This window comes from Cyprinodon tularosa, unplaced genomic scaffold (assembly GCF_016077235.1).
Source record: "Cyprinodon tularosa strain WSP-4 unplaced genomic scaffold, ASM1607723v1 ctg98, whole genome shotgun sequence".
Lineage (NCBI taxonomy): Eukaryota > Metazoa > Chordata > Actinopteri > Cyprinodontiformes > Cyprinodontidae > Cyprinodon > Cyprinodon tularosa.
Window position 1 is genome coordinate 1,897,500 of NW_024039762.1, and position 12,555 is coordinate 1,910,054.

At 38.6% G+C, this 12,555-nt stretch overlaps 1 protein-coding gene across 1 annotated transcript in view; it reads right to left on the reverse strand.

The window, feature by feature from the left end:
- The window catches only part of cdkal1 (CDK5 regulatory subunit associated protein 1-like 1), a 260,805-nt gene that overhangs the window by 219,219 nt on the left and 29,031 nt on the right, over positions 1 to 12,555 (reverse strand). Inside the window, exon 4 of the mRNA XM_038275895.1 lies at positions 6,031 to 6,115. Coding sequence (XP_038131823.1) covers positions 6,031 to 6,115 — 85 coding nt within the window. The remainder of the gene's footprint in view (positions 1 to 6,030; positions 6,116 to 12,555) is intronic.

Genomic DNA, 12,555 nt, shown 5'->3' on the forward strand with positions numbered 1-12,555 from the left:
AGCTCCAATCCAGTCCACTCCAACATGGATGCTTTTTGCCAAAAAGGGCATTATCTGCAGTGATTGCAGCTCTTATCCTCATGAAGACTTTGTTCAGGGGGAAAAAAACTTCATAAAGCAGAAAGTTATCTAAGCTCAGTTTGTGGCATATCATTTACACTGCCTATGCATACAATATTAATAACATCAACCGTACATTTCCTACATTTCTGCAGCTACATGTCAGATTTATCCTTTTGCAGTTTCATAACCCACTTAGTAGCTAGCATCACTCCTTTTCAGAAATCTTAATTCATATTTTAATAGAGGGGATTAAAAAAGATCATTAAAAGAATAGAAAGTAAATGAATCTGTCTACACTATAGTTTTCTAAAAAAGTAAGAGCAATACATTCCTACTGACTGTAGTTATGCAGTATTGACTTATGGGATTCCAAAAAAAGGAATCCACTGGACCTTATTTTCTAAGTTTGAAGACATGTCGCTTCCCATCCAGGAAGCTTTCTCAATTCAAAATGTCAGGAATAGTGTTGAGTTTGAGGTTTTATGCAGTAGCCCATCCTTTTTTTGGAATGACTATGAACTGGATGACTGAGAATCTTCACCAATACCACTTATGGAATATGAATATTTATGAAGCTCTTAAAAACAAAAATCTCAATCCTGAGTTATCTCTATAGTTATGCTGCTATAGGCTTAGACTCCTGGAGGACATAAGGACCCCTTCTTCATCATTCTGCTGCATTCTATCCGTATTCTCCCACTCTGCAGAATTTGTTAGTTCAATCTCTAACAGTATTCTCTCTCTGCTTTTTCTCATAGTGGATTCATGCAGTCTGTTCCTGTTTGGCTGTGACTCCATCCTGGAGAATTATCAGCTGTGCTGCTGCTGCCATAAAAAAAAATAAAAAGTAAAAAACAATAACCAGAAGTGCTTCTATTGTTGGAAACAACAGTTGTGCAGATTTTATGGGTTCTTCTATCAAAGAGTCTCTTTAACTGACAGCATTTCTAATTAACTTCCAACCTCAGCTTAAGAACATAAAGATAGATAGATAGATACTTTAGAAGAATCTTTAGCCAAGCACCGCTTTAAGCCATACTTTATATGATATCCTAAATTTGATTATGTTAATGTTGATATCTTCCTACTGATGCAGATTTTACCTTGTCCTTCACAATAATCCTAAACACTAGGGACAATTCTTTAAAAGAAGTTGAGTAGCTGGGGCCTCGGGTTCTTGTGGACAAACTCCCCATCCAGTAATTTTTAGCATGCTGTCCCACCCTGACCCCCGCCTGTACAAACACACATGAAATTCAAGTACAAGTTCTTGGTACCAGGAGGCGCCGGCTTCATGGCCAGCGTGTGATCGAGTGTGAGGCAGCCAGCAGGACTGCCTCCTCCTCAGAAAAACAAAGACTTTTTTTTTTTTTTTTTTTTAAGAGCGATGACAAGTGGCCATTTGGATTCCCTCTGATCTTGAACCCCCTCATTTTGCTACTCAATCATGAAAGTACTGAACGATGAAAGGCAGAGAAACTTTATGCCTTATGCATGCATGTGTGAGGGTGTGTATGTGTGCGTTCTTCTTGGTGAATAGAGCATTAATTGCATTAGCATTACAGCTGGGTGATTTCCTGTCAAAGAAAAGTCGGGCACTAACAAAGAGGACATTTTCAAACTCTTGAAGAGTGTTATTATTTTGTATTTTTTTTCTAATTGACTATTTTGCATAGGAAATGCTGTGGCAGAGGGAAAAAAGTGAGCATACAGATGTTGCTGTAGAAGAGAGACTGGCAGAATGCACTTATCTGTACAAACGTTCCGTAAGACGAATAATTGGCATTAAAATAAAATGGATTTTAATGCCTACAAACCTGATTGTAAATGTTAATCATTTAACAGTTGTCCCCAAACAAAATGATGAATGAAGGTAGAGATTTATATTTCCTTATTTTTAAGCAAGAAGGGACTAAAATGCCTTCGTTAGGTGAAATATTTGCTTTCACCAAGCCTCCACTTGATTTTTACCGTATTTTCACGACCATAAGGCGCACCGGACTAAAAGGCGCAGTCTCAGTTATGTGTGCCATTTCTGTATTTAACACACACATAAGGCGCACCGGACTATAGGGCGCGTTTTTTATATACAGGTACATGTCCTCTCAGGTGGATTTTCCCTCTTAAAAACATATTAAAACTACTTTATTCCCACTGATCACAGCAAATAAAGCTGCAAGGTGTATTTATTACAAAGTATTATTCAAACCTGGGAACCGGCCGTGAGAGACACATCGCTGATGACACAGGGCTGTGATTACTCCTCTGATACAGTTTATTGACGCATAAATTAACTTAAAACATAGGCAGGATAATAATCTGGATGAACTGACTGCAATGATTAAATTTTCAGGTGGACTTTCTCACTTAAAAAGATTTAGATTATTTAGATGAAAAAACACCTGCGGAGGTGAGCCCGGATGCGCCGCGGCCCAGAGGCTGCTGTTGAATTAAGTTTTCAGGTAGAAAAATAGAGCTGGAGCAAAACTGAGTATGATTGTGCTTTATTCAAGTATTTATTACAGAGTACAGGTGCTGGTCATAAAATTAGAATATCATGAAAAAGTAGATTGATTTCAGTAATTCCATTTAAAAAGTGAAACTTGTATATTATATTCATACATTACATACAAACTCATATATTTCAGATGTTTATTTTGTTTAATTTTGATGATTACAAATGACAACAAATGAAAATCTCAAATTCATCATATCAGAAAATTAGAATATTACTGAAGACCAATACAAACAAAGGATTTATAGAAATGTTGGCCAACTGAAAAGTATGAACATGAAAAGTATGAGCATGTACAGCACTCAGTATTTAGTTGGGCCTCCTTTGGCCTGTATTACTGCAGCAATGCGGCGTGGCATGGAGTCGATCAGTCTGTGGCACTGCTCAGGTGTTATGATAGCCCAGGTTGCTCTAATAGTGGCTTTTAGCTCTTCTGAATTGTAGGGTCTGGTGTATTGCATCTTCTTCTTCACAATACCCCATAGATTTTCTATGGGGTTAAGGTCAGGAGAGTTTGCTGGCCAATTAAGAACAGGGATACCATGGTCCTTCAACCAGGTACTGGTAGCTTTGGCACTGTGTGCAGGTGCCAAGTCCTGTTGGAAAATGAAATCTGCATCTCCAAAAAGTTGGTCAGCTGCAGGAAGCATGAAGTGCTCTAAAACTTCCTGGTATGTGGCTGCGTTGACCCTGGACCTCAGAAAACACAATGGACCAACACCAGCAGATGACATGGCACCCCAAACCATCACTGACTGTGGAAACTTTACACTGGACTTCAAGCAACGTGGATGAAGTGCCTCTCTTCTTTTCCTCCAGACTCTGGGACCTTGATTTCCAAAGGAAATGCAAAATTTACTTTCATCAGAGAACATGACTTTGGACCACTCACCAGCAGTCCAGTCCTGTTTCTCTTTAGCCCAGGCAAGACGTTTCTGACGCTGTCTGTGGTTCAAGAGTGGCTTGACACAAGGAATGCGACAGCAGAAACCCATGTCTTTCATACGTCTGTGTGTGGTGGTTCTTGAAGCACTCACTCCAGCTGCAGTCCACTCTTTGTGAATCTCCCCCACATTTTTGAATGGGTTTTGTTTCACAATCCTCTCCAGGGTGCGGTTATCTCTCTTGCTTGTACACTTTTTTCGACCACATCTTTTCCTTCCCTTCGCCTCTCTATTAATGTGCTTGGACACTGAGCTCTGTGAACAGCCAGCCTCTTTAGCGATGACCTTTTGTGTCTTGCCCTCCTTGTGCAAGGTGTCGATGGTCGTCTTTTGGACAACTGTCAAGTCAGCAGTCTTCCCCATGATTGTGTAGCCTATAGAACTAGACTGAAAGACCATTTAAAGGCTTTTGCAGGTGGTTTGAGTTAATTAGCTGATTAGAGTGTGGCACCAGGGGCCATCAATTTTGAACCTTTTCACAATATTCTAATTTTCTGATATGATGAATTTGAGATTTTCATTTGTTGTCATTTGTAATCATCAAAATTAAACAAAATAAACATCTGAAATATATGAGTTTGTATGTAATGTATGAATATAATATACAAGTTTCACTTTTTAAATGGAATTACTGAAATCAATCTACTTTTTCATGATATTCTAATTTTATGACCAGCACCTGTATTAATCAAACCCCTCAAAGTCCTCATCCTCTGTTTCTGAATTAAACAGCTGCGCTAAATCCGACATGCCAGTTTCCCCTTCTTCTTCGCTGTCAGAGTCACTTTCCGTGCCGGGCGGCTCCTTGGAAATGATGCCGGCTTTTGCGAAAGCTTGAACAACAGTCCCAGCAGAAACGTTAGTCCAAGCATCTACAATCCATCCGCAAACGGTGGCGTAACTTGCCCGGCGCTGCCTTCCACTTTTAGTGAAACTGTGCTCTCCGTCTGTCATCCATCGCTCCCACGCCGCTCGCAGCCTTACTTTGAACGGCCGGTTCACACCGATGTCGAGCGGTTGAAGTTCCTTTGTCAGACCTCCCGGAATAACAGCAAGCACAGCGTTCATTTCTTTGACCTTTTTTTTCACATCGGCTGTGAGATGGGCACGCATGGAGTCACAAATTAACAGAGATGGTGATGCGTGGAAAAAACCAACTGGTCTCCTTACATACACCTCCCTCAGCCAAGCTTTCATCATCTCCTCGTCCATCCAGCCTTTTTCATTCGCCTTAATAACAACTCCAGCTGGAGTTGAAACGCTGGCCCCACTCGTTCTTTGCTCCACGATCCACCCCTCGAGTCTTTCCTCCAACTCGGGCCACCTCGCCTTATGTCCGCGGAAACTCAGCTGTGTCTTCTTCACCAGTCGGAGTTCGTTTTCCAGCTTCCTCCACTTGCGAACCATCGATTCATTTATATTGAATTCTCTCGCAGCTGCTCGATTTCCATGTTCCTCTGCGTAGCTGATAGCCTTCAGTTTAAACTGGGCTTCATAGGCGTGTCTCTTTGCCATTTCCAGGGTTGTTAAGAAAACAATGTTCTGCATAAAGCACATAACTGTTCTTTTATACACAAGCCACGCCCACACTTCCCCCTTTAAGGTTCTCACATACTCATGGTGGTCTCAACAACGTCCGCAGATAGGGCGCACCGCACCATAGGGCGCAACCCACATTTTGAGGGGAAAAAAAGACGTTTAGGTGCGCCTTATAGTCGTGAAAATACGGTACTCTTCGGTGTGTACATTCGATTTTTTGCAGCAGTGTGAGAGGAAGTGAGGGACCAATTTAAAGCAGTAAAATACTCCAAAGTTACTTTAAAGAATAAAAAATGCAGCTCCATGTCAAACATAAGCATGTATTTGCCAGGTGTGTGTGCTTCGTGCCAAATTAATCAAAATGCAAAACAGTTTCTAGCTCAATTTCTCAGTGATTATGCAAAAGCATACAAGTTTCTCCTTTTCTCCCTGTGTGCACCACCTCTGGAAACAATGAGTAGGTGGAGTCTGAAACTGAAACTCAAAAGGTCGACCACACAGGGTTTGATATAAGTTTCTGCAGGAAAATTAGTCTCCTTTAGAAAACAATTCTTGTTTTTGTTTTTTGTTTTTTTAACGGGGAAGCTGAAATTGAAGCCCGAGAAGTCTGAGGGAATTTATTGGATCTTAGTTGCATTTTTGCAATTAGTCTTGGTCTTGAATCTTGATTTACTCTTGGGTACAAAAAAAAATGCATGTATTCAGGTTTAGTTCTGCACTGGTTGCATAGATTTTCTAAAAGATCATTTGATAACGTTCATTTAGCTACATCATGTCAGCTCATAATATTAAACAAATAAATTGATTACACACACCATTATTGTAATGCCCTGTTATTCAGGGAGGAATGAACAGAAAGGCTCTGGTTTCAGAAATTGTTTTCTTTATGTTTGAAACGGTCTTCAAATGACCATAAACGATGCTTAGTATTAAAGAAGGAGGTCTGTGTTATTTTTATTATTAACTTACTTGATGGAGTTTCTGAAGTGGTCCTCTGCAGGGTTTTTCACGGTGCAGCTGTTGAGCAACCACAGGTCTGCATCGGCCGGGTCATCTGCAGAAACAAAGTTCAGTTTAGTTTGGTAAAAATATGGAAATGGCCAAAAATGAAACACAAACACAGGAGTCAACAAAAGCCAAGTGGTATAGATAGATTAGATAAGATAGATAAGACAGACAGACAGATAGAGAGATAAATAAAAAGGAAAATCAGCAATAATACATTATTTACGATTAATTAAAAAGAATCTTTTCTTTTTTTTTTCAAACCTGAGCCTTTGTGTCCCTTATACCAACCCAAAGTCAGCCCCTTTTTCCCCCACTTAGGACTAAATGCCGCAGTACTTGAAAAGCCTTATTAGCGCTTGCCTTTTATTCTATATGGTTTGCATGTATTACTGCTGGCAAATGGTATTGTTTGAAAATGAAATGTGGCTGCTGCTTATATAAAATATGCTGATGCACTGGAGATGCTGAATTTAAATATCTACCCGATTAAGGAGAAGGTTCAGATTAAATCTCCTAAACATGCACAATGAGATACTAATCTGGCACGAAACGGTAATATATGCCCATGATATATATTTATATTATCGGACCAGAGTACAGTTGTTTTAAGACATCAACTAGTGCGCATCAGAGTCCATCTGGAGCCGAACCGATACCACCTCTTCAAGCCACAGTAGTTTGGTGTACATTAGAGTCTGATTGTGCTTTCATACTTACCGTACAGGATCAAAGCTCCAGGAGTGAAAACGAAACACCTAAGTTAATTTATCACCTAATTTTTGTTGTTATTGTTCACTTTTGAAGAAGCTTAAAAGAGTAAACTGATTTGTAAACAACTGGACTGCATCTAATCAGATCTGTCACAACTGGTTAAAATATCACCAGTACTGTGGGGAGAAACTCAAAATATATAAAGTCATACAACTTAAGAGAAATACTCTACCGACAGTAAGTATGTAACTACAGTTTCCCTTCCAACTAGAAATAACTGGATAGTAGACAATAGGGAGCTTTGTTTTTCTGCCTGTAAGGTTGATTTGATGATTTCACACACAAAATTTTACAGATTAAAATGTAATCTGATTAAAAGACAAAACATAAAAACAGATTGCAAGGTTAATATGGAAAAAAGTAAACAGAATGAAACAACCAACCAAATATGTGATGTAAACAAGTCCGTCAGAATAATCTGGTAACAGCTAGCCTCAGCGACAAGCCACTAAAGGCGGAAATGCGTCACGTAAGAATAACTTGATGCTCAAAGGCGTTCATCTGACAGACAAGTTATATATAACCAGCTTAAGTTAGATTATAACCTGATTCCAATCCTTCTGATCAGAATATCCAGACTGACTTGTTAATATAAAATATTTTTAGTACGATCAACAACCACTTATGTCCATGTAAGCACAGATTCACTAAGAGTTATATTACAGACCTGATGTCCTCACTCTACATTCAGCAGGCGCCAAAGGCTAAAAACTGTCACACATCAAGATGAGTTCAGTCTGTGGTTGTTTAAGATGAGAAACACCTCAAATTCTGACAACAGAGGCGTCAGCCCCAGTGCCCAGTGATGTGTTAAGTGACTTAACGCATCATACATTTTTGATAAAACGTGTAGCGCTCTTTGAGCTTTCACAACCCTACAAGCAGGTTGTGGATGATGGATGCAAACGTCAAACATTAAAGGTGTAGCAACATCTCAGCAACTATTGCTCTCTGAGGACAGGGTGCTATGGGTGTAGAAAGACATCAAAATGAGGCCAAAAGCACACACAAAGGTGCATTTATTTTAAGCGCAGTTTTAAACATCAATTCCTGAACAATAAGAAAAGAAAAAAGAAAAAAAAACAGTCCAGGCTCCTCTGTACACTAAGAGGTTTGGGGCTTTAAAAAGCTTTTTATTGTACCAGAGAAGCTCAGTACCATAAAGTTTCATTTGAATTCAAATATATTTAAACCTGAAATAAAACAGACTGTTACATTCGAGGGGTGAATTGATATTTCAGTGCTTTTGACATAATGCTCAATTAATGTGAACATTCATTAACAATCGTATGTTTTTCTCAAGGCGAGTTACTGATCAGGATAATAACTGATGAGTAAAGCAACATTGACAGAAAGCCGTTCCTCCTCTGCAGCAGAGCATATCAAACCAAACAAGTTGTCTTCTCAGCATTTGCTTGTCTACTAAACACTGGCTGTTTTCTATAAAATAGGGAACAATCAAACAGAACAGTGCCTGAAGGAAACCAACACTTCTGTTTCTCTAACACAGTGGTTCCTAAAGTGGAGGGCTCTGTGTATTTACATGGGTGGAATGGTAGAAAGGAACATGGTAGGAGAGTAAAAAATAAAAAATTAAAATTAAAAGACAAATACTATGTTTTCATATTTTATATATATATATACACACACACACACACATAATAATAAAAAATATGTTACATGATAAATTCAATTCGATGATGCAGATTATGTGTTTTTATTCTTCTAAAAATAAAAAACAAACATCTAATAGCGTGCTGGGAGGAATCTCAGCTGTGCGACTCCTGTTTCCTCTCTACCCCTAGGGACTTTTTAAGACCACCAACAACAAGCTCACTGCCAGTTTTAAGTGTATGCAACACACACCATCATATAAACAGAGAAAAAACAAACCAAAAAAGATCTGCCAAACCCCCACGCACAACACTCATCACAAATTATGTGATTAAGGATTAAAACCTGCACTCAGAGAATAGCTCCAATACATACAGGCATATTAAGCCCTGAAAAAATCCTATTGCTCTACTTCTGCCAAGGATTTAGCCCTATACCTATATATTCTATGAGCCGGGTGAGAAAACATCAGTCGTTTAAAACAAAAACATAAGAGAAATAATTATCCTTTAGGGAAAACCCTGCATTAAATACATGGGTCCATCATCAGAGCAACTTTTATCACACTATGAGAAAGCAGCCTTTGCTGACTCAGCAGGAAAAAAAAAAGTTTCCACAACATAAAATCATGTTGGACTGTTGGAAAATTTTGGTAATCTCCTATTTGCATAAGATTTGCATAAGCATAGACGTGCAACCAATTGCATGAAGCTCATTTGTTTATTTTTTGCCTCTCATAGATTATATGAGCGTGTGAGACTTTACTAGAACTAAAAGTAGATAAAAACTGTTGACTTATCTGATAATGAGCCCAGAGGGTAAAACTGTGCAAACCCATGCATCTGTTGTTAAAAATACTCTCCAGCAGGGTGTGGTGTTATACCTACTTCTAACTAGATTAGTCTATACAAATGGGCTCTCATATAAAAGTGTCAAAATAAATAGAAAACAAATCTTTAGTGAGGAGGATTTATATTCTACTGATATTTTATTTATATGTTTAATGAGCTGCAGCACTAAGCTGCAGCGGTAGTAATAGTAGACTGGCTAAATTTCATTAGCATCTTCCTTTACAGAACTCATCTGCCCACAGCAGAGACAGTGTTTGGGTTTTTATTGCTGAATGGGAATTAGTAAGCAAACATTCAATGTCAAGCTTTTGACCCTAGTATAATAACCACTGTGTGTATATGTTGGTACCCAACTTTGCCTCAACCTGTCTGGGTATATGTAGACCTATACAGAATCTTATACTAGGGGAAAAAAACATCTCCACAGGCAGGACTAGATGTAATCCGGGAGGTCATTCATGGTTATGACTGAATTATTCGAGACATCGGCATGTTGTGGATCCAGCACCTGTGGTCAGTATTTGAGCGCATGTGTGTGTGTGTGTGTTTGGGTATACATATACAAAGGGTCATACATAACACATTCCAATCACACTGCACCCTATGGAGATGAGGCAAAGTAGTTGTGGGAGCAGGTGCATAAAAAAAGTATTGCTAGAATAACAGTCAGAGATAGAGAGTTGCAGCTACACATTGGAAAAGAAATGGGAAAAAATAATAAAAAATATATGGGACAGAGATGGAAAAACAAATAAATGCATGAATGCAGAGGCTAGTCAGGGGAGTGGAAACAGTGCGAGGGAGAACCCGCACCCCACAGTGATGGGAAAATCAACTGTTTGGTTCTTAAACCACAATGAATGATTGTGTGATCATGCTGATATGCAATAATGTTGTTCCTTTTTAACAAACTTAAAATACTTGTTTTCTGCTGTATTTTTCATGGGTGGAAGTCAATTTACCCAAAGGTGTGAGCAGCTTTCCCCCCATGGAATCATAGATCCGGCTCAGCTGCCCAGTCAGAGATTAACAATATGCAGGCATGTGTACCAAACAAAACTCTGAACTGTGAATCAAAGTCAGCCGTCCGCTGATAACCGATGCTGCTCACAGTTTAACTGAAAAGTATGGCATTTATTTGCACAAACTCAAGTTTTATTCAAACATGTTAACATACTCTGCAAATTAAAACCAGAGCTGTGAAGATCAGACCAATGTTTTGTCTGCATACAAAAAGATATTAAGCCGTACTTTGGTTCCAAATGTTTCTCTGTTAGGCAGTAAAGATAAAGTTGGCTTCAAGATAAACCTGACCTGACTTCCTCTCTCAAAGAACTTCCTCCTCTTATGAGTAAGAATTTATTTTCAGTGTCCGTTTCAAACCAGAAACGGGGGCTGTGTTAACAGTGATAATGGATTGCACCACTAACTTACAATAAATTCCTGTTGGAAAATACAGTAAAATAAAAACCATGTCTGTTATTGCTTTTTAAACCTCAGTTTCATCGATGGCTATGTTTATTTGGACAGTGAGCTTCGTGCGATTTGACGTTTTTATACTGACAAAGCATCAACGTGTAAACGCTGTCATTTTAATGTTTTTTTTTTATTCAGAAGAAGTACACTTGAGTCGTATCTGTGAATCAGAGGAAATGTTTTATCGGCGGTAAATTGTCCAAATAGGCCTGTTAATCTAATTTTTTGGAAGTAAAGCAAAGTCTGCAGTGAATATCAACCAATTTATTGAGCAATAACGGACATTAAAGGTTTTTCCTAACCATTTATCTCTTATCAAAATATTTAATACCACAGAAACAATACTTACAGTAATGGCTTAAGCTTACAATACAAAAATGATTTATCTGAAGAAGGTTTGAACAAGTTAGGCAGAAAAGGCTCAACTGCTACATGTTGGTGTGATTTACTACATTAAACTACAAATTTTTACTTTATCAAATTATTTGCTTCATTTTTAGATACTTTATGGCATGTCTGAGATCTTAGTAATGGTTAAGATGCTTTGGGGAGGGGGTCCGAGCTATATTACGGTAGGTCTTCTTTCAAGGCATTGAAATAACTTTTATTTGTTTATTAAGTCATTGAAAAGTACAGATGTATATTTCACTGCATACAGCAATAATTCATTACTTCAAAGCTAAAGAATACAATTAAAGGTCCGTTTAAATTTTTTTATTTTTTAAAATATGTCCAGATTGTCATCAAGGGAAAAAAAATGTTTTGCCTGCTGACTTCCTACGGAGGTGTCATGAAAAACGAAACATATTTGTTTGCTCTCCACTGAGCATTCTGGCATCTCAAATGCTCATTATAGATAATCTATCATTTGATATCTGGCAGCTCAGGAAAAGTCACCGCAGGCAGATTTTATATATTTATGTAGGTAAAAAAAACAAAAAGCCAGACTCTTTGCTGTCCAAGCAGTATAAAGTTTTCATGAAGGTCCCTTTAAGTTCCCTCATTATTATAGATATGAACCAGAAATAACCCCAGTTTCACTAATGATATTCACTAGAGCTTCAATTTCTTTTTTCCCCATTTCAGATTATTTGACAGGTTTGCAAACCATCTCCCTTGCCAGCTATAAAATGTATGAACAATGTAAACTATATCATTACCATTTTATCTACAGAGAGTCTGACTGAATGAAATGTTTGCTTTTACATCAAGTATATGAGGTAATGTGGAGATATGTCACTGTTATCTACACTAGCTGTCAGTCTATACAGTTGGTTTCTACATGTAAAATAAATACCATGTAAAATAACAGATCAGTAGCGTATCTGATTCTATTCTCTTTGGTTGTGGAAGATGATATATAAGAGCTAAAGACAATTAGGATGGTGTGTGTGTCTGTAGGTTTACAAGAGAGAAAAAAAAAAGACAGACAGTTGCCCTGGGGTCAATATGATGCTCCTGGTGCTTCACAAATCACACCATGACCCACTTTCCAACCAATCCCACACACACACCCCCAATTACCCCCCCCACACACACACACACACAGACACACACACAGTTCCTTCTTATTATTTTTTGCCCTCCACGCTCCATCCATCCCACACATTTCAAACACACCATCATTCCTTCTCCACTGCCCTCTGAAATTGCTCAACACTCGCTCACACACACACAGAACACAATGACCTTGGGAAATACTGCCCTGCGTGTTTATTGGGGGAAGCATGCAAGGGCAAGGGGTGGCTTAGGGGTGAATAGACACACTTGACTG